This window comes from Dasypus novemcinctus, chromosome 2, assembly GCF_030445035.2.
Source record: "Dasypus novemcinctus isolate mDasNov1 chromosome 2, mDasNov1.1.hap2, whole genome shotgun sequence".
NCBI classification, from domain to species: domain Eukaryota; kingdom Metazoa; phylum Chordata; class Mammalia; order Cingulata; family Dasypodidae; genus Dasypus; species Dasypus novemcinctus.
The window spans coordinates 118,643,802-118,666,495 of NC_080674.1; the positions used below are offsets into that span (position 1 = coordinate 118,643,802).

At 38.3% G+C, this 22,694-nt stretch overlaps 1 protein-coding gene across 1 annotated transcript in view; it reads right to left on the minus strand.

Annotated features, from left to right (window-relative positions):
* Positions 1-22,694, minus strand: part of MCC (MCC regulator of WNT signaling pathway) — a 512,678-nt gene that overhangs the window by 419,720 nt on the left and 70,264 nt on the right. Inside the window, exon 2 of the mRNA XM_058277125.1 lies at positions 10,169-10,413. Within this exon, the coding sequence (XP_058133108.1) occupies positions 10,169-10,413 (245 nt within the window). The remainder of the gene's footprint in view (positions 1-10,168; positions 10,414-22,694) is intronic.

Here is a 22,694-nt window from a genome sequence, read left to right on the forward strand (position 1 = left end):
ATGCAACTAGAAAAGGACCTTGAATTAAAGGTTCAACATGGATCAGCAGAATATCCCTGTCTACATATAATAACATGACTTCAAAATGCTGTTTGACCTAATGTAAGGGGGAAATGGAAAGGAGAAATGAGAATATAAGGCTATGAGTCTCTAAAAAAGAGTCTGGACGTTGTCAGAAGGAATGCCCTTATGCACAACTGAGCAGAGTCTGAGAGACAGATAAAGTAGATACAACCCCAGGTATTGGTTCTTTTGAGGGATAAAGAAACCCACGGGTCCTATGCTCATGGCAGATGGGGTTCACTGCCATGGCAGATGGCCCTTCTTTGGAGCTGGTGTTTCTGAGTGATGGAATTGGACTCAGAGGGGATCTCTTTTCACAAGACTTGCATGCTACTTTAATGGAATTGTAGTTGGTGCTGGGGTTTTAGATATATTTAGGGGTTCTGAATCTCTGGACTGATAATATGACACCCAGGCCCAGAACCTCAACAGACTTCAGCTCCTACACTTTGATTTATTGGACTTACCCCACTCAACTAACATCGAGTTGAAGAAGGTCAACCACCACACCATGGAGCCTAGAGTGTCTACAACTGAAAGCAGGAGGAGTGCATCCAGTATCCATGTGGAATCTAAGCCCCCACTTGACATAGATGTGCAATGGACACAACCAATCCAATGTCCACAGAGACAATGTGGAATGGGTGTGGGAAGAGTAGCCATGGTGGCAGCTGGGTTGGGGGAATGGGAGGAAGAGATGAGATGTGGAGGCGTTTTCGGGACGAGGAGATGTCCTGGGTGGTGCTTCAAGGACAATTACGGGACATTGTAGATCCCCCCAGGGCCCACGGGATGGAACATGGGAGAGTGTGGGCTATGATGTGGACCATTGACTAGGGGTGCAGTGATGCTCAGAGATGTACTTACCAGGTGCAATGGATGTGTCACGATGATGGAAGAGAGTGTTGCTGTGGGGGGAGTGGGGGGTGGGGGCGGGGGGGTTGAATGGGACCTCATATTTTTTTAATGTAACTTTAAAAAAATAAATAATTAATTAAAAACAAAACCAAAACAGAAAAAAAAAGAATGAATGAGAGGTTACTTTAGCTTGGGTAGTTAGGAAAGGCTTCTCTGAAAAGGGAATATTTAAGCTGAAACCTGAATAACAGAAAAGAGTCAGCCATGCAATAAGGTTATAGGAAAGAAAAGTGTTCAGGCCAGAGGAAAATCCAGGGCTGCCAAGTTAGAGGAATGACAGAAGGCTAGTGTGGTTGGAGAATAGACAGTAAGCAGGGGGAGTGAGTATGAGATCAACTTGGAGTAGAGAGTAGGGACCAACATTCAGTAAGGCAATATAGAAGCCATATAAGGGTTTAGACATGGGAATGACCTAAGTATGCTTTTTTATTTTTAAACCAATTGATTTTATTGATACATGTTAATAAAACATACGGTTCATCCGAAGTATACAGTCAATGGTATTTGGTATAATCACATAGTTGTGCATTCATCACTTGAATCATTATTAGAGAATTTTTATTATTTCAATAATAAAACACAGACAAACAAGAAAATTCTTCATCTCTTAATCTCTCTCTGTTTCCCCTGCTGTACATAGCTGCTATTTCTGGCTATTCCTGTACATTTATTTATTTATTATGCAGTTTTATTGAGATATATTCACATACCATACAATCTCTCTAAAGTGCACAATCAATGGCTTTTAGTATAATCACAATGTTGTGTATTCATCATGACAAAAAATTTTAGAATTATTTCATTACTCCAAAAAGAAAAACTCCACACCCCTTAGCATGCCTTCCTAACCCTACATAATCACTAACCAAATTTCATCTTTATATACTGATCTATATTTATATTTTATATAAATTGAATCACACAATATATACACAATATATTTAATTTATAGTGACACAATCATTCAGTATTTGTCCTTTTGTGTCTGGCTTGCTCCATTCAATATGATGTCCTCCAGGTTCATCCATGTTGTCTTATGCTTTATGACAACATTTCTTCTCATAGCGGCATAATATTCCATCATGTGAATAAACTACAGTTTGTTTATCCATTCATCAGTTGATGGACACCTGGGTTGTTTCCAAATTTTGGCAATCATGAATAATACCACTATGAACATAGGTGTACAGATGTCTATTTGTGTCACTGCTCTCATTTCTACTGGGTATATACCCAGTAGTGTTACTGCAGGGTCACCTTGCAAGTTTATATTCAACTTCTTTAGGAACTGCCAAACAGTCCCCCACAGTGGCAGTACCATTTTGCACTCCCCCCAACAGTGAATAAGTGTTCCTATCTCTCCACATCCTCTCCAACACTTATAGTTCTCTGTCTTTTTAATAGTGGCCATTCCGATAGGTGTGAAACAATATCTCATTGTAGTTTTGATTTGCTTTTCCCTAATCATTAGTTATGTTGAACATTATTTCATGTGTTTTTGTGCCATTTATATTTATTCTTTGGACAAATGTCTATTCAAGTCTCTTGCTCATTTTTAAATTGGGTCATTTTTCTTCTTATTGTTGTAACATCTCTTTGATATTAAACCCTTGTTGGACATGATTTTTACCAAATTTTTCTTCCATTGGGTCTGCTGCCTTTTCACCATTTTGACAAAGTCTTGTGAGGTACAAGCATTTAATTTTAAGGTGGTCCCATTTTCCTATTTTTTTCTTTTGTTGCGCTTGCTTTGGGTGTAAGGTCTGAGAAACCACCACCTACCACAAGATCTTTAAGATGCTTCCCTATATTTTCTTCTATTAGTTTTATGTCCTGGATTTCATATTTAGGTCTTTGACCAATTTTTAGTTGATTCTTGTATAGGGAGTGAGATAGGGGTCGTCTTTCATTCTTTTGGTTATAGATATCCTGTTCTCCCAGCACCATTTGTTGAAGAGATTGTTTTGTCCCATTAACATGGATTTGATAGATTTGTCAAAACCAGGTGACCGTAGAGGTGAGGGTTAACTTCTGGACTCTCAAATCTATTTCACTGATCACTGTGTCTACCTTTATGCCAATATCATGCTGTTTTGGCCACTGTAGTAGCTTTGTAATATGTTTCAAGGTCAGGTAGCGAAATTCCTCCTACATCACTCTTCTTTTATAGAATGCTTTTGGCTATTTGGGTGCACTTTCTCTTCCAAATGATTTTGGTAGTTGCCTTTTCTATTTCTGTAAGAGTAGGCTACTGGAATTTTGATTGGTATTGCACTGAGTCTATAAATCAGTTTGTGTAGGATTGACTTCTTCGCAATATTTAGTCTTCCAGGCCATGAACATAGAATGTCTTTCCATTTATTTATGTCTTCATCGATTTCTTTTAGAATTGTTTTTTAGGTTTCTTCAGATAGGTCCTGTATTTCTTTGGTTAAATTCATTTCCAGGTATTCGAATACTTTCATTACTATTGTAAATGGATCCCCCCCACCCCTGATTTCCTCCTCAGATTGTTCAATACTATTTTCACCAATTTTTACACATTGATCTTGTATTCTACCACTTTGCTGAACTCACTTATTAGCTCAAGTAGCTTTGTTGCTGATATTTCAGAATTTTCTAAATACAGGATTATGACATCCACAAACAGTGAGAGTTTTACTTTCTCTTTTCCATTATGGATGCCTTTAATTAATTTTCTTGTCTAATTGCTCTAGCTAGAACTTGTAGTACAATGTTGAATAACAACAGTGACAGTGGGCATCTTGTCTTGTTTCTGATTTTAGAGGTAAAGCTTTCAACCTTTTCCCATATGATACTGGCTGTGGGTTTTTCATATATTCTTTCATCATATTGAGGAATTTTCCTTCTATTCCTATCTTTCAAAGTGTTTTTATTAAGATGATGATGGATTTTGTGGAATGCCTCTTCTTATCGATTGAGATGATCATGTGTTTTTTTTTCCCTTCAATTTGTTAATGTGATGTATCACACTAATAGATTTCTTACGTTGGGCCAGCCGTGCACACCAGGAATAAATCCCACTAGTTCAAGATAGGCTGTTGGATTTGATTTGCAAGTATTTTGTTGAGAATTTTTGCATCTATGTTTATTAGAGAAAGTGGTCTGTAATTTTCTTTTCTTGTACTGTCTTTATCTGGTTTTGGTATTAGAGAGATATTGGCTTTGTAAAATGTGTTGGGTAATTTTCCCTCCTCTTCAATTTTTTGGAAGAGTTTAAACAGAATGGTGTTAAATCTTTTTGAAATGCTTGGTAGGATTCACCTTTGAAATCATCTGGTCCTGGACTTTTCTTTTTTGGAGTATTTTTGATGACCAATCCAATCTCTTTAAATATGGTTGGTTCATTAAGGTCTTATATTTCTTGCAGCATCAGTGTAGGTTGGGCATTTCTATGAATTTTTTCCATTTCATCTAGGTTGTCTTTTTTGGTGGAATATAGTTTCTCATAATATCCTTTTATGATGATTTTTATTTCTGTGCTGTCAGTCATAAGTTCCCCCCTTTCATTTCTGATTTATTTGCATCTTCTCTCTTTTTTTCTTTATTAGCCTACTTAGGGGTTGTCAATTTTATTGATTTCTCAAAGAACCAACTATTGGTTTTGTTGATTTTCTCTACTGTTCTTTTTTTTATTTTAAAGATTTATTGATTTATTTTCCCCGTTTCCCCTCCTCCTGCCTTATTTTTCCTTTTTGCCTTCTCATTTTCTCTCCTCTAGGACTCACCGGGATTTGATCCTGGAGACCTCTTATGGGAAGAGAGATTCCCTGTCAAGTACACCACCTCAGTTCCTGGTTTCTGTTGCACTTCGCCTTGACTCCCCCCTTGTCTCTCTTTTGATGTGTCATCATCTTGCTGTGTGACTCACTTGTGCAGGCACTGGCTCACCACGTGGGCACTCGGGCAGCCACTGGCTCACCATGCGGGCACTCACTCAGACACTGGCTTGTTGCATGGGCATGCTTTCTCTTCTTTTTCACCAGGAGGTTCCAGGGATCAAACTCAAGTCCCCCCATATAGCAGGGGGAAGCTCTATCACTTGAGCCATATCCACTTCCCTTTATTGTTCTTTTGTTCTCAATTTTATTTATTTCTGCTCTAATCTGAATTATTTTTTTCAGTTTGCTAGCTTTTTGACTGGCTTGCTGTTCTTTTTCTAGTTTCTCTAGTTGTTCAGTCAAATCTTTGAGTTTAGCTCTTTCTTCTCTTTTAATATAGGCTTTTAGAACTGTAAATTTCCCCTCTCAAACCTGCCTTCACTGTATCCCATAAGTTTTGATAAGTTGTGTTCTCCTTTTCATTTGTCTCAATATATTTACTGATTACACTTGCAATTTCTTCTTTGACCGACTATTTAGGAGTGTGTTGTTTAGCCTCCACACATTTGCGAATTTACCTCTTTCCTGTCCATTATTGATTTCCAGCTTCATTCCATTATGATCTAGGAAGGTGCTTTGTATAATTTCAATCTTTTTATGTTTATTGAGAGCTGCAACATGCCCTAACATGTGGTCTATCCTGGAGAAAGATCCATGGGCACTTGAAAAGAATGCATAACCCACTGAATTTGGATACAGTATTCTGTATATGTCTGTTAAGTCTAAGTCATTTATTATATTGTTCAAGTTCTCTGTTTCCTTGCTGATCTTCAGACTAGCTGTCCTATATAATGATGTGAGTGGGGTGTTGAAATCTCAAATATCATATCATATTTTCATCTGTCTTTTTACTCTTTTGGTTATCCTTTCTGCTGTATTCTCTATACTCTCCTTCAAGCCTTTCCCTCCTGTATTTTCCATTCAGGCCCAAGGCTTCGTTTAATATTTCCTGCAAAGGCAGATTCCTTTTTACCAACTCTTTTAGTTTCTGATTGTTTGTGAATATTTTATACTCATCTTCATATTTAAAGGACAGTTTTGCTGGATAAAGAATTCTTGGCTGGCAGTTTTTCTCTTTCAGTATCCTAATTGTATAATATCACTGTCTTTTTGCCTCCATGGTTTCTGATGAGAAATCCATGCTAAGTCTTACTGGGCATCCCGTGTATGTAATGGTTTGCTTCCTCCCTTGCTGCTCTCAGATTTTTCTCTTTATCTTTGACATCTGACATTCTGAGAAGTATATGTCTTGGAGTAGGTCTATTTGTATTTGTTCTGCTTATGGTGCAGTGTGCTTCTTGGACATGTAAGTTCATTTCTTTCATGAGAGTTGGGAAATTTTCAGCCTTTATTTCCTCAAATACTCTTTCTGGCCCTTTCCCCTTCTCTTTCTGGAACTCCCATGATGTGTATGTTGTTTCATGCTGTCACTCAACTCCCTGAACCCCTGCTCAATTTTTTCCATTCTTCTCTCTCTTCAATTTCAGCTGTTCTGCCTTTGGTATCACTTATTCTTTCTTCTATCATTTCGAGTCTGCTGTTATATGCCTCTAATGTGTTTTTTTAAAAGATTTATTTTATTTACTTCTCTCCCATTCCCCCCCCCCCATTGTCTGCTCTCTGCGTACATTCGCTGTGTGTTCTTCTGTGTCCATTTGCATTATCAGGCAGCACCAGGACACCAAGTCTCTTTTTGTTGCGTCATCTTACTGCGTCAGCTCTCCGTTTGTGGTGCCGTTCCTCCATGTGTGTGGTGGGCTGTGCTTTTTTTGCATGGGGCAACTTTCCTTGCGGGGCACACTCCTTGCATGTGGCAGCACTGTGCATGGGCCAGCTCACCATGCAGGCCAGGAGGCCCTGGGTATTGAACCCTGGACCTCCTATATAGTAGGTGGATGCTCTATCAGTTGAGCCAAATCCGCTTCCCTTAAAGGTCAATTTTAGATGAATCAGGAATTCAAGGGAAGGAGAAAGACTAGACAGATACATATTTGGGAATCACTGATACAAAAGAGTAATTAAAATTCATGGGCCCACAAAAGATCATCTAAGGAGAGAATATAGCTCCAAAGTAACTCAAAATTTGGAAGTGGTATGGGGGAAGAAGAGCCAAAAAGCAGGAGACTGAGAAAGTGAAGCCAAAAGGGTAGGAGGAAATCCAGGAAAATAATGTTTCAAGAAGTTCAAGAAGAGAATGAAATGCTGCTAGAATGAAAGAGTAGTCATCTGCATTGAATGCTGTCCTAGATGAGGATAGAAAAGAACCTGGATTGGCCAACACAGAGGCAACAAGAACAGTTTCAATGGAGTTGTAAGGACTGAAGATGGATAAGAATGGATTGAAAGAAGTATGAGGTGAGGACCGATAAGCATTCAATGTAGATGACCTATTCAGAGTTTTGCTCTGAAAAGGATCAGAGAAATGTTGCGGTAGTTGGAAGAGACACAGAGAAAAGACAGGACTTCCCCTGATAGGAACTGAATTATGTTCAAGTTTTAATCTGTGTTCCTGTGGGTATGAACCCATTTGTAAACAGGACCTTGAAGATGTTATTATCAATTTAGGTGATAATTGATCTCACTTGTAAAGTAAGATCTTTGAAGATCCTATTATGGATGAGGCCAACTTGAAATAGGGTGGGTCTTTATCTATATTACAGGAGACCTTATAAAGATTAAATTCAGGTGCAGTCAGAGAAGCCAGAAGATGTAGAAACCAAAAACTAGAAGTAGAAGTCAGAAGTAGGAGAAAGCCAAAAGGAGGAGACCAGGTGATGGAGACAGAGAAGCAAGCCAAGGAACCCCAAGGTTTGCAGCAAGCCAGAACCAGAACACTATAGACTTCAGGGAGAAAGAATAGTTTGTTGAAGACTTGGTGTTGGACTTCTAGCCTCAAAATTATGAAACAATAATTTCTTGTAGTTTCAGCCAACCCATCATGTGATAGTAGTCAAAGCAACTCTGGCAAACTAAGACTGCCCCCATCCCAAGTTTATCTGTATGGACTCCAGAGTGACTAATTATGTAGAAAAGAGAGGAACTAATCGAACACATAAATGTTTGCTTATTTTAATTATTGTAGATATTTAAATGAGTTTGATTCACATTAGACTGAATAGAAGTTTTTTTTCCAACATACAAATTGTTACTGAAACAATCTCCAGGACTCAAAACTGGGTGGTAATAATATGTTTAATATGTATTTAGTAATTATTATGTGCCAGACATTGTTTTATGTGCTTTACACACATATTCGCTCCTTTATTCTTCTCAATAACCTGAGAGAGTATATACAATAGTTGTCATTTTACATTTGAGGCACAGAGGGGTTAAGTAAATTTTCTAGTGTCATGTAGGCAGTGAGTAATAGAACCAGGATTCACATGCAAATAATCTGACTCTGAAACCTTAACTACCAGGATAAACTGGTAAGAGGCTTCATATCTACTGGCACTTCCTCAGTTAATGATATGTTTTATGAGTCATCTCTTCTCAGTTACCTACTCTTTCTCCAGTGCCATAGGGTTATATAAAAGGTTTAATGGGAATTGTTTTTCAACACTTTCTCTAGTTGGGGTAATCTTATCAGACAGTCAAATCATTAAATGTGAGCAGAAACACTCACATATTCTCTCTTTTAGAATGTTTATAAACATATATTAAATATTAAAATACTTTTTTCGACAGTTAAACAATACAAGTTTGTCCACATCAGTATTTATTCTATATACATACTTGATACACATTTATACATCGTTTTAAAAATGTAGGAATGTATCACAGTTTACTTAACCCTTTAAATATATGTACTTATATATTTATATAGGAATATAAATTCTTATATATAAGAACATATTACTCTTATTCTTAAGAAGCTACAGCCTAGCAAAAATAATTCCACTCATTCCTTAATTTAACAAATATTTACTGTGTCCATTTTTGCCATGCAACCATTACAAATCAGGCTTGTTAATATTATTTAAAAGCAAGGGGAAAAGGCCCACAAAAAAATGCAAAGAAAAATTGCAGGATACAAAACTAAATTGGAATTATGTGGTTAAAACAGTAAAAAACAAAGAAATCACACATACTCACACATGGGGGGAGAGGGAGATGAGAGAGAGAGGAGACCAGAAGCAAATACACAAAATATAAGTAGCAATTATTTCTGAGTGGTGGTATTAAGGATGATTTTTATTTTCTTTTTCTTGTCTTTTTTATTTTCTCATTTTCTACAATAAATACATATTACTTTAATCAGAAAATGTTATTAAAAAAAAAAAACTTCTGTATTTTATATCAAGGTTATCTGCATTAATAGATATCTGATTTGAAGTTAAAATGGAATCCATTAAGACAGTAAGGCAAAGGGGAATGTGACCATTTTTATCATTGCAATTACTCAATAATAATGCTCCAAATTATTCCACTGCCAGGAGCATAGTTCAGGATGTGTGTGTATGTTGAGGGAACATGACATAATTATCCATGCAAATTAGTATCATATACAACAAATGATGGACAATTAACATGGGGCTTTACATCTTATCACTGCATCTACCTAGCAGAGAAAGAAACAAAATAGAGGGATCCAGGAGATATTTTCAAGGGAAAAAAATTTCTTAAGCATAGGTAGAAAATTCAGACCTTTGTTTTTCAGGATATCATTTAAGATGCCTCTTTTCCTTTCTTTTTAGATTTTTATAAAAAATTTCAAACATTGTAAAAAATATGTATAATAAACCTTATGTTTCCATCACCCTGATTCAATAATTATCAACATTTTAAGGACTTTCTTTTCAACAGCTTATTCTGCACCAGTAAGAAATAATAATAGTTATGAATAGTAAAGCTGTCTTTATAGAAAAAAATAAATGGGAAATAAATAGATATGCTTTTTAAAAACAGCATCCCATAGAACTGCATTAAGCTTCAAAGTTCTCAAATAGTTTCTAAAGCCTGCTGATACAGTTGCCACCTTGTCATGTATTTGCCCTTCCTTTCTAATCTCTGATGGCCACAATTATTTGAATGCATTATTATGCTTGCAAAATGGAATACCAAAAAGAAATAAATAACAAAATCATGGCAAGCAAGACGTAAACTGTGAACTAGGAAGCTATAGGACAGAACTGGTAGAAATAGTGAGCACTCACCCAAGGAAACTGTGGCCAAGAAAACAGCCCCCAGACAACCTGCCCAGGCTGGAGAGACCACCTCATTTTACAGAGACCATGTAGCAAAGCGAGTGGCGCACTCTCAGACTGTCACCTGTTTGTACCTACCCAAACTGTTGTCACTGCTTGTGGGCCAGGAAGCAATTCTGTCCCTCAGCTCCTTTTTATAGGAGTTGTCTGACTTCATGGAGAGCTCTACTTCCTCCTTTCTAATTTCTCTAACGAGCTGCATGCGGCATCTTGTAAAATCCTGAAAGGAAATCTTCCCATTTTCATCTGCACCCAGTTGACTCATAATCTCAGCCACAGAATCTTCCATATTCAATTGGCGACAGACCATCAACAAGTCATTTCTATAAAAGGGATTGAACAAAAGAAAATTTATTAGGAGAGGTATTTGATTTAGAGGAAGTGGTTAATGAAAAACAAGAATGTATTTCTTTAAAATAGCCACACAATACACCTATTTTGAATTTTCTCATTGCTTCAAGAAAAGCGGTAAGTACCCAAAAATCTGTTTCATCTGTTATTCTAGACAAGAACTCCATTATCCTTTGGAAGAGTGATGCAACTATTAATCCTTTGTACTTTTTCTTCCTGTCTCCAGGCCCTTCCCTCCCTTTCTTTCTTTTGAAATTGATGGAACGCCTGTAAAGTGTATCACTATAATTTCACTTTAAAATAAAGTTATAGAACATAGAAAAGACATTGCTTCTACTCTTGGTAGAGTTTAAAATCTTGTCAAGTTGTAAAAGAAAAACAAAGATTTTAACAAGCTTAGTTTTCAGGTTTCTGGACCAGTAAGTTAACTTTAGTACTTCTTTAAAATGTTATTTAATCTCAACTTTCATGATTCAGTGCTCACCTATTTCTGGTATTTCTTGATTTACTTTGAGCATTTTCTATCTTTCCATCAGCAATTAGTAAGTCCTAAGACTTAGACCAGAGGTCAAAATCCCAATATTTTTTCTGGGACTAGTCATGTAATGTAAATGTGTTACAAAAGTGGATGTATCTAAGACAAGAGGGACTGGTGTGTCCTTTCCATTGGTGGGGTCTGGCTGGACTAGAGAAGTATATCCAGACTAAAGGCTCTAAAATTTAAAAAAAGAGAAGAAAAAAAGGAAACCAGAACAACACAATGCTGGCCAAGAACACATATGTGGAGGCCACCAATTTGAGCTCTGACATACATATTTTGTTCTTTTCTCTCTAAACAAATTCCTTTGGAAAATATTTTGTTCATACTGCTTCAACAGTAAGTCTCAAGGAGGCACAAAACAGAATTTAAAGAGCTGGGAGAGACATTAGAAACTAGTCCACGATTACAAAACTAATTAGTGATTCTGCCTCAACAAATCACCAAACTTCAGTCATCTTTAGAACAGGACCAATTTGGTATGTGCTGATATCTGAAACATGAAAAGTATGACCAACTCTTCTATTCCAGTCAGCCTTCACAAATGCCTTGTCATGGCCATGTTAATAGGATTTTCTCAAGCCTTCTGGGCTCACAGAATTGTAGTGATTTTTTTTTTATTTAATTTTATTAGACAAGTTGTAGGTTTACAGATCAATAATGCACAATATATAGGATTCCCATATACCACCCTGGGACAACTGAGAACTGGCATGTTGGCAATAACACAAGGAAATTTGCCTATATACCCCTCATAAGACCCTGTAAAAAAAAATTCCAGAGTCATCACCTACATGACAGAAATGCATCAAGTGGTTGATCCCTATAAAAAGCGTACCCTCCATTATCATTTTGAACTGGTTTTAGGGAAGATTCCCCCCGTTCTTTCCTTGTACATTTGCAATACATCACTGAAAACACACACATACACACACATACACATTGCATTAGTGTGGAACATTTGCTATGACTGATGAGAGCACTTTTTTGTAATTGTATTTCATTTTAAATTGTAATATTTAATATCTTCTCATTCACTCCACCTTGCCCCTAAGTGCCTGTAACAGTTTGATATTATTGATGAATTCCAAAAAGAAATATTGGAATGATGTTCGTAAACTGGTCTTTTCCTCCGGGCATATGAGATTATATTGGATTCAGAGGTTCACTTGATCACATAGTCAAGTACACCTCTTGTGTCAATAGGGCGTTGAGTACCCAGTGGTGGGGACTCGCAGCTAAAAGGCATGGCAAATAACAGAGTTGGAGGGATTTTGGTGTTGGAGTTTGATGCTGAAGCCTTAAGCTGGAGCCCCAGGAAGTAAGCTCACAGAGGTAAAAGAAGGAAGCCCCAGGAAAAGAGAAACCCTGAGCCCAGGAAAAAGAAGCCTGGGAAAGGAAGGAACCCAGGAAGCCCGAACCCTTGCAGACATCAGCAGCCATCTTGCTCCAACAAGTGGAAATAGACTTTGGTGAGGAAAGTAATTTATGCTTTATGGCCTGGTATCTGTAAGCTCCTACCCCAAATAAATATTCTTTATAAAAACCAACCAATTTCTGGTATTTTGCATTAGCACCCCTTTGGCTAACTAATACAGTGCCCTTCTCCTGTCTCTTTCCCCAAATTCCCAGTGTCCAATTCATTATCAAATTTCTGTTGGTCTTGTCCCTAAAATGCTTTTATATTTACTCACTATTGTGTTTTTCAATAGACAAAACACTTTTCAAAATCTTTATCAGTTTATGCCAGGACTATTTACACTGATCTCCTTAGCTGACCAACCAGCTTCCATATGCCACCCTATTTTCATGTTTTATAAAGAATTTTTACACATAGCCACATTTTATCTCATTTTTTGTACATGTACATCTGTGTATATACACATATATGTATGTATCTACATATATTTGTAAGAGGAATGGATGGGTAGATGACTAAATATACACAAGGTAGTGGCTGTGGCAACTTATTTGCCCTAATTTTTCATTCCCCTAAAGTAGTGTTCTACATATGTGTCCTTGCCTTAATTTCTAAGCCAAGGACTCTCAAGGTAGGTGTGTCCTTCCCCATTTCTTACGTTCAAGCTTGACAGTTAACTTGCTTTGGCCACTGGCATGTTAGCGGGCATGTGCTTACACAGAAGGGCTCACCCTTCTCTGCTTCTGCCATCATTGAGAGACTATACGATGGTAACTGATAATTGTTACTCCGTAATAGCTGATTGATACATTGGCATGATTTTTTAAAAAGAAAATGCATTCATATGCCAATTTTTATTTTGCCTTTGCCTGTTTACAACCTGCCCATTATTCAACTGGATTTATCTGAGACTTAGCCATGATTAGGATTTGTTAATGCAGGAATGCAGGCAGAAAGAAAGGGTCAATGTTCAGATTTTATGTTCTAAAATAATTTTTTTTTAAAAAGATTTATTTATTTATTTAATTCTCCTCCCTCCCTCTATTGTCTGTTCTCTGTGTCTATTTGCTGAGTTTTGTTTCTTTGTCCGCTTCTGTTGTTGTCAGCGGCACGGGAAGTGTGGGTGGCGCCATTCCTGGGCAGGCTGCACTTTCTTTCGCGCTGGGCGGCTCTCCTTACAGGGTGCACTCCTTGCACGTGGGGCTCCCCTGCGGGGGACACCCCTGCGTGGCAGGGCACTCCTTGTGCGCATCAGCACTGCGCATGGGCCAGCTCCACATGGGTCAAGGAGGCCCGGGGTTTGAACCGCAGACCTCCCATGTGGTAGACGGACGCCCTAACCACTGGGCCAAGTCCATTTGCCTAAAATAATTTTTAAAAAGATTTTAAACCAATAGTTTTAAAAATTAGGGTTGGTTGGAAATAAAGCAGTTTTTTAAATTCTAGAAATTAACATAGTAAATGTTAACATTAGTAACCTTTGGGTGGTAAGACCATGGTATTTTCATTTTCTTATTTTTGTTTATCTGTATTTCTTTATTAACTACAATATATTATGTACTTTGATAGATTGCTATGTCATTTTTCAGGTTTAAAAATGGGGATAATAATAGAATCTATCTCATAGGGTTGTTCTGAAGATAAATGAGATAATGTATGTAGAACACTTAACATAGTTTCCTGGCACATATTAAGTACTCAATAAACGGTAGCCATTATTATGATCATTTTATAGTTGTTGATCACAGATCTTTCACAATACCCCAGTTTCAGGTTGAAGTCTTTAGAATTAAGCAGGAATTGCTCACGGGAAAAGAAAACTTCTTGAACTGAACTGACTTCCTCATTAGGTGGAACAGTTTGTCTGCAGACACCCACCCCCTCCAAATCAGTGGCCCAATTCAGTACACTGGGCACCCTGGTGAGAAACCCAGTTCTGTACAGACTTCAGAAGCCCCATTCCTCAAAAAGCAGCTCAGAGAAAGGATCCATGTTAAAGAAATGTCAACTCTGAGGAGACTGTATAACACTGCCTCCTGCACATGGATGACCTTGTCCTTTGCCAGCTTCAACCTCTTCATTTATAAACCAGAGTTAGTAGTTAAATTTGAAAAGGCTTTGTAATCTGCATATATATATATATATATATATATATATATATCCTTTTAATCCACTTCATGACTTTACTAAAGCTATTATTCCCTCTTGCTTCATTAAGTATTTCCCTTTCTCCTGGATCATTCCCAACAGCACAAAAAATGCTATAATATCCCCATCTTTAAAAAACAAAACAAAAACAATGCAACCTTCCCTTCACTCTGCAGTCCCCTCCAGCTCACACCCCATTTTTCTGTTTCCTTTGTGTTTCTATATTTGTGTATCAATTCCTTGAAATAGTTGTCCATATTTGATGTCTCCACTTCTTTACCTCCTACTCCCCCCTTGATCTAATCTACTCAGTCTTTTGTCCCCATCATTCCATGGAAACCACTTATGTCAGGATAACCAGTTTTCCTATTGTCAAATACATAGGTCATTCTTTATTTTAGTTTCTTCTCAGTCTCCTTTCCTGGCCTCTAAATACGGAAGGACCCAGAGCTCAGTTCTTGGACTTCCATCTCTTCTCCTTTAGGTAACCTTATTCTGTTGCATGAATTTAAACCCCATATATGGACTGATGGCTCCAAGATATATACCTTCTGCTCCATCTTCTCCACTAAGTAACAGACTGAGGTCACCAACTGCTTATGTGACATCTCCACTTGGATGTCTGATAGACATTTCAAACTTCACAAGTCCCAAACTAACCTTGTATTTCCCCTTTTCAAATCCACTCATCCTCTAGTCTTCTTCCACATCTAAGCAAATAATGTCAGTGCTCTCCCAGCTATCAGGTCCAAAATCTTAATATCATCTTTGGCTCTTCCCTTTCTTTTACATTCCACATTCTATCAGTAGATTCTACTGGCTCTCATTTCAAAATACACCAAAGAGATGACCATTTCTCAACACTTTCAGTGTAACTGCAATGCCTCTCTCATCTTTCACCTGCGCTCTTGTAGAGTTAACCACCTGGCCTTCTGGCTTCCACTCTCCACTCTATTATATTTCCCATAGAATGCAGCACATAGAATGCTTAGAAAGGATGGATGTCCAATGAACACCATAAAAACAAAACCATAAAACCTGTAGCCTTAGTGATAGAACAGCTTGACAGTTTCCTTTTCCTAGGCAGTATCTCAGAGGAAGAGATACTAAACTGGGATTATCCAAAACTAAAATAGTGCAGTAGAGAACTATTTTATTAGCAATAATCATCACGCAGGCTGCTGTCTTTAAGAAGCTGTTATATATAATTATAGAAAAAAAATAAATTGTAGAAAACAAAGACAAGCCAAAAGAAGAAAATACAAATTACTTGCAATCCTTCTACTTAGCAATAACTACTGTGAACATTTTGGTGAACAGTCTTCCAATTTATTTTTCTTCTAAATCATTATTGTTACAAGTACTCTAGATATCTTATTTTCAAAGTTTATCACCATGAATCAAGAAAGGAATAGATTCCAGTTTATAGTAAAGTAACTGACCAAGTCATATTATAATTAGTTCTCTAAAGAACATTAATCACCAGGCAGCAGAACTAAAATATGTCTGAAGATCAATGCTTCCAACTAAAAACTACATGGTTCCACAATGCACAGCTTTTACTTTCTGTATATAAAAGACCTCTTTTCTCTTGTCTACTTTTCTTCTTTTAACTTAAAAAGATGTTGAGCAGGAAGTGAAAATTCAGTGGAGCTATTTATCATTCAAAGAAATTCACAGCCTAACATCAAATAGATAATGGGAAAGATGGTGTTTTAGTCTTCTAGGCTGCCAAACTGCAATACACCAGAAATGGATTGGCTTTTACAATGGTGATTTATTGGCTTGCAAGCTTACAGTTCAGAGGCTGAGAAAAACACCTAAATCAAGGCTTTCTCCCCAAAGACTGGCTGCTGGCAGTTCTGGACTCCTCTGTTACATGGGTAGGCACTTTGTAGCATTTGCTAGGATCTTCTTTCTCCTCTGGGCTTCCTTGTCTTCAGCGTCCTGTTTCTATGGCTTTCGTTCTCAGTTTCTGTGTCTTTTCTGTCTGTATTCATCCCATTTATAAAGGACTCCAGTAAGAAGATTAAGACCCATCCATAGGAAGTGGATGTGGCTCAAGCAATTGGGCTCCCATCTACTATGTGGGAGGTCCAGGGATGGATGCCCTTCACCTCCTTGTGAAGGCAAGCTGGCCCACATAGAGTGCTTACACAGCAAGATGATGCAGTGAAAAGAGAGACACAGAGGAGAGATAATAAGAGATGAGGCAGATCAAGGAGGTAGATTGAATGATTGCCTCTCTCCCACTCCAGAAGGTTCCAGGATTGGATCCTCGTGCTGCCTAAAGAGAAGACAAGCAGACACAGAGGAACACACAGCAAATGGACACAGGGAGCAGACAGTGAGCCCAAAACAAGGGGGGTGGAGTAGGAATAAATAAATAAATCTTTAAAAAAAAAAAAGACCCACCCTGGTCCCTGCCTTAACTGAAGTAACCTAATCAAAAGGTCCCACCCACAATAGGTTCACACTCACAGGACTAGATGGGCTTTAAGAACATGATTTTCTGGGGTATACATACAGTCTCAAACTACCACAGATGGGTTTAGGTCTCTTTGGCTCAGGGGCAGACAAAAATATGATACTTCCCACAGTGATATAAGCCCCAAATGCAGGTGGGATGAGGGCTATTCTAAAGTAACCATAACTTTGAGTAACCTGTTAAAAATTCTCAACAGAGACCTCTGGACCTAATAGTTACTCCAGAAATAGTTGCTCATGAAAGAACTACAAAAAAGTCTAAAGCTGTTTTTCCATCAATTGCTCCATTTGAATACACACAAAAATGTAATTTAGAAGACTAAATTCAGTTTCACAAATAGTCAAAGTATGAAAAAAAATAAATATATCATAAGATACAGGTTTTTTGGTTTACAGCTGGTAATTTCTGGGTATAGCTATTCGATGGAGCAAATGCATTTGCCTTTCATCACTGCTTCTCAGTAAAATTATTAAAGTGAAATTAAAGTAAAATAAGTAAGAAGCAAACAAACCAATAGTTAAGATTTACTCCTAACTACTACCCAATTAGTTTGTTACTCTTATAACTTTCATTCTACAAATAAGGAAATGGAGGAACAGAGGTATAAAGAAACTAGCCCAGACACCTATAAACAAAGAAAGAATATATAAAGTGATGTAGAATCAGATAATGAAACACTACAGAAGAGAGTTTTTTGAAAGAAATAGATCTACAAAGGATCATCATAGATCTCAAAAATAGCAGTGAGCAAAAAATTCAGGTTGAATGACATGAACAATCTGGCAGTAGTTATCTAAAGAACACTATCACTGTATATGGATTTACATATAAACAATAACTAAAAACAAGGTCAGGCAGCATATACATGAACTGTAAAGTGGTGAGGTAGGAAGGGAAAGAGGATTGGAGAAGGGCATAAAGGGGTTTAATATGTATTTGTAATGTCCTATTTTTAAAAAATTATAGGCAAATATGACACAGTGTTAACATTTCTTAAATCTGTGTAGTGGATACATGTGTGTTCATTATTATACTCTGTAACTTTCAATATCTAAAAATCTGTCTTAATAAAATACCTAACATATAAAAAGGCAAATCAAAAGAAATTTGGTCTGGGGCTATGGTGTAGGGTAGGGGTAAAACTTTCAAATTGAACAGTCATTCATATCAGTAAACATTTATAGGATATTATGCAGTAAGGATTAACCTTGAAGAAAAAAGGTTTGGACTTTTGCCCTTGACTCCTGAGAGATAACCTCTAGGCCATGGAATATCCTCCCTGAAAAGGTTTACCTGGAGACCTCTGTCCATACCAGATAGTCTATGCCAACAATGTAATTTATGGTGGGAGACTTGCTCCACATAGTATCAGCTCAAACTCTGGAGGGGCTGGGAGACTAGTCAGCCATGTAGACTGTCAGTCATATCTATGTGACCAACTCCCCCCCAAAATTCTGGACAACAAGGCTTGGGTGAGCTTTCCTGGCTGGAAATACTTTGCATGTTGTCACACATCCATACTAGGAGAAATCAGTGCTGTCTGCACAACTCCCTTGGGAGAGAAAAACTAGAAGCTTCATGTCTGGTCTCTCCTGGACCCTACCCTATGTGCCTTTTCCCACTGCTGATTTTAATCTTTTACTCTGTGAGTCCTTCCAGTGAATTATTGAACCCAAGGATGATCTTGGGGACCTTGTGAACTTGCAGACATGTCTCCAGAGGTAATCAAATTAGATGATATGAAATATTATTTTGGAGATTTTCTTCATCTTTACAGACTACAGAGAATCTGATTACTTTCCTGGTATAATTTTCTAGAAGTAGAATTACTCATTGTTTAACCTCTCAATAGAAATTTCCAAACTTCCCTCTAGAAAGGCATACCAATTAAAGTCCCACCTGCAGTGATTGAGCTATTCACACTTCACGAAATTTCTGCAGAGTAGTCTAATTTACCATCTCTATTTCTTTTGTTTTAAAGATTTCTTTTATTTATTTCTCTCCCCCCCTCAGTTGTCTGCTCTCTCTGTCCATTCGCTGTGTGTTCTTCTGTGTCCACTTGTATTCTTGCCATGTGGCACCAGGTACCTGGGTCGCTTCTTTTGTTGCATCATCCTGCTGCATCAGCTCTCCATGTGTGCAGCGCCACTCCTGGGCGGGCTGTGCTTTTGTCGCACAGGGAGGCTCTCCTCGCAGGGCGTACTCCTTGTGCATGGGGCTCCCCTATGCGGGGGCACCCCTGCGTGGCACGCACTCCTTGAATGTGGCAGCACTGTGTGTGGGCCAGCTTACCACATGGGTCAGGAGGCCCTGGGTATCTAACCTTGGACCCTCCATATGGTAGGCGGATGCTCTATCAGTTGAGCTACAACTGCTTCCCATTCTTTCTCTATTTCTGTGCATTCTTTTGTGTAAAGTCATTCATACCATGTAATCCCAGAGGCTCATTTCTTTCCTTAGCAGCAGTGCTTAACACTGCTGGTTGCTGTCCTCCTCCAAACTCCTTCCTTCAGTGCATGTAACAGCCCTATCTTCTGGTTTCCCTCCACCTCTATGTGACAAATCCTTGCTCCTTGAAGATTCATGTAACCCAAGGTCTTGTCCTTGGCTCTCTTGTGTTTTTTTTTCATTTTATGGACTTTCTATAGATGATCTGATCTAATTTTATGGCCTTAAGTACTGCTTATACACAGTTCACTCCAAAATCTCCATATCCAATTAAATACAAATCCATTTTCTACTGCATAGCCACACTTCAGGGTCATGCATTTATATTGAGCTCAAAGTTCTAAACTGAACTCCTGTACCCCTCTCCAAGTTTACCCCTATCTACATAAATTACACAATCCAATCATCCATGACATAAATCTGGAAGTTATTTACGATTCCTCCCTCTCGTTTATCCCCGCACATAATAAGTCACCAAGAACAAGAGATTCTATATTGTAAAAAGCTTTCCTGTCCGTTCCATCCTGATAATCCCTGCTGCCCTCATCACTTTCCATCTGGTTTATTGCAATGGCCTCCTAATGGGTCTCCCTCTCTCAATTGGCAGCCAACAAATTCTGTTATTCTTCCCTGTTTAAACTCCTTTATTTGTTCCTCAAGATGTTCATACCCCAGTTTCTCGTTTCTTACCCAAGGCCCATCAGAATACAGCTTGTGCCCACCTCTCTAGCCTTGTCTTCCTGCTAAGGTAGGCAACCTTCATCCTAGCCCCAATCAATTTCCTTCCATTACAGAAACAAGAGTTTCTACTGTCTGACATGCTCCTGCTTTGTACATGTTTGATACTGTGCTTGGAACATTGTTTCCTTTTCCTTTTTCAAACTCCAGCCCATGCTTCAAAACTCAGCTTGAACAGAGTCTTTCTCAGAAAATTTTCCTATTTACCTCATATAACCCCTCATCTAATCTGATGCCCTTTTTTGGTGTACTGAGGCACCTGTATTCCTGTCTACCACTTATCCCATCCTTACAGTAACTACTGATTAATTTTCTCTCTCTTCTACTAGATCAGGGGTTGGCAACTACGGCATACAGCCAAATAGGCCACTGCCTGTTTTTGTTAATCAATTTTATTGGAACACAGTCATGCCTGTTAGTTTAAGTATTGTCTATGACTGCTTTTGTACTATAACGGCAGTCGAGTAGTTATGACAGAAACCATATGGCCCTAAAAACTAAAACTGTTTACTATTTGGCCTTTTAAGAAAAAGTCTGTCAACTCTTGTACTAGAACAGTACTCATTCTTTGGTCATCTTTGAATCCCTAACACCTGGAATATGAGAGGTGTAAAAGAAATTTATATTAAATAAAGGAATGAGTGAAAAAAATGCTAGATTTGAGGTAAAAGGGTTAGAGAGAGAACTTAAACAAGAACCTTTAGTCTTCTTTCTCCTTTGCTTCTTGCACTCCCTTATTCATAACCACAAATCAAGCAAAATAGGTTGACAACATTAGATTCTTAAACATCTTCTAGTATATATGTTGAACTCTATACCATTCAAATAGTAACTTACATTTTCTGTACCATTGGTGCTACCCTCTGGCTACAAATAATAATCATCTAGGATGATTAAAACAGATTGATGCTCTTGCCCGAGGGCCAAAAAACTAAATCAGAATGGGGAAAAGAGACAGCATCAGTATTTGTTAAAAAGCTCTCTAAGACTTTTAGAGAAGAATTCTGTTCTATACCAGCAATCCTAGGGAATGAGGGCTCTGAGGTAACTTGAAAATCTTAGTGATCAAAAAAACAAAAACACTTGAATGTGATACTTTATGTACTGGCAAAAAAAAAAAAAGAAATAGGTACTTCAAACATTTCTCTACAGTAGAAACAGAAAGGATTCCACTAGAATTAGACTCCACAAAGAATGGTATTTTCGTCTGTTCATTGTTGTATTCCTGATACCAACAATGGTACCTGATATATATAGTATGTGATTAATAAATACAGGATAAATGTATGAGTGTTTTTATCTTTTACTCTTTTTTAAAAGATTTATTTATTTATCCCCTGCCCCCCCCCCAGTTGTCTGCTCTCTGTGTCCATTCATTGCTTCTATCCTTATCAGCGGCACTGGGAAACTGTGTTTCTTTTTGTTGTGTCATCTTGTTGTGTCAGCTCTCCGTATGTGCGGTGCTATTCTTGGGCAGGCTGCATTTTCTTTCACGCTGGGTGGCTCTCCTTACAGGGCGCACTCCTTGCACATGGGGCTCCCCTACGCAGAGGACACCCCTGCGTGGCAGGGCACTCCTTGCACGCATCAGCACTGTGCATGGGCCAGCTCCACACGGGTCAAGGAGGGCCAGGGTTTGAACCGTGGACCTCCCAAGTGGTAGGCAGACACCCTATCCATTGGGCCAAGTCCACGACCTCCTATATAATAGACGGGAGCCCAATTGCTTTAGCTACATCCGCTTCCCTCAAAACACTGCTTTGAACTGTAGAACATGTTTATTCCCCTAAAGAAAGTTGCCTGTTGATTAATCAAAATCCGTGTTTTCCAATTTGCCTTGTTTGTATATACAATTTTAACTGAAATACTTGGAATCTCATGCTTCTGGTTAATCAAGAGTAAAAGGAAGAAGCGGACTTGGCCGCAGGGTTCGATGTCCAGGGCCTCCTGGTGAAGGCACGCTGGCCCGTGTGGCGAGCCGGCCCATGCGGAGTGCTAGCCTGAGAGGAGTGCTGACATGCACAGGAGTGCTGCCCTGTGCAGGAGTGCTGGCCCACATGGAGAGCTGGCGCAGCAAGACAATGCAACAAAAAGAGACACAGAGGACAGACAATAAGAGACGTAGCAGATCAGGAAGCTAAGGTGGTACAAGAGAATGATTGCCTCTCTCCCATTCCAGAAGGTCCCAGGATCGGTTCCTGGAGCCACCTAATGAGAATATAAGCAGACACAGAAGAACACACAGTGAATGGACACAGAGAGCAGACAATGGAGGGAGGGAGGAGAAATAAGTAAAATTTTAAAATCTTTAAAAAACAAAACAACAACAACAACAAAAAAACCCCCAGGGTTTTGATATGAAGAAGGGAAAGCAAAGAAACTGCTTTGGATAAATGCACCCAGATGCTGTTTAATATTTAAAAAAAAAAAAAAAAAAGCCAACCATTATCTGAAAACACAAGGGATTTTAATA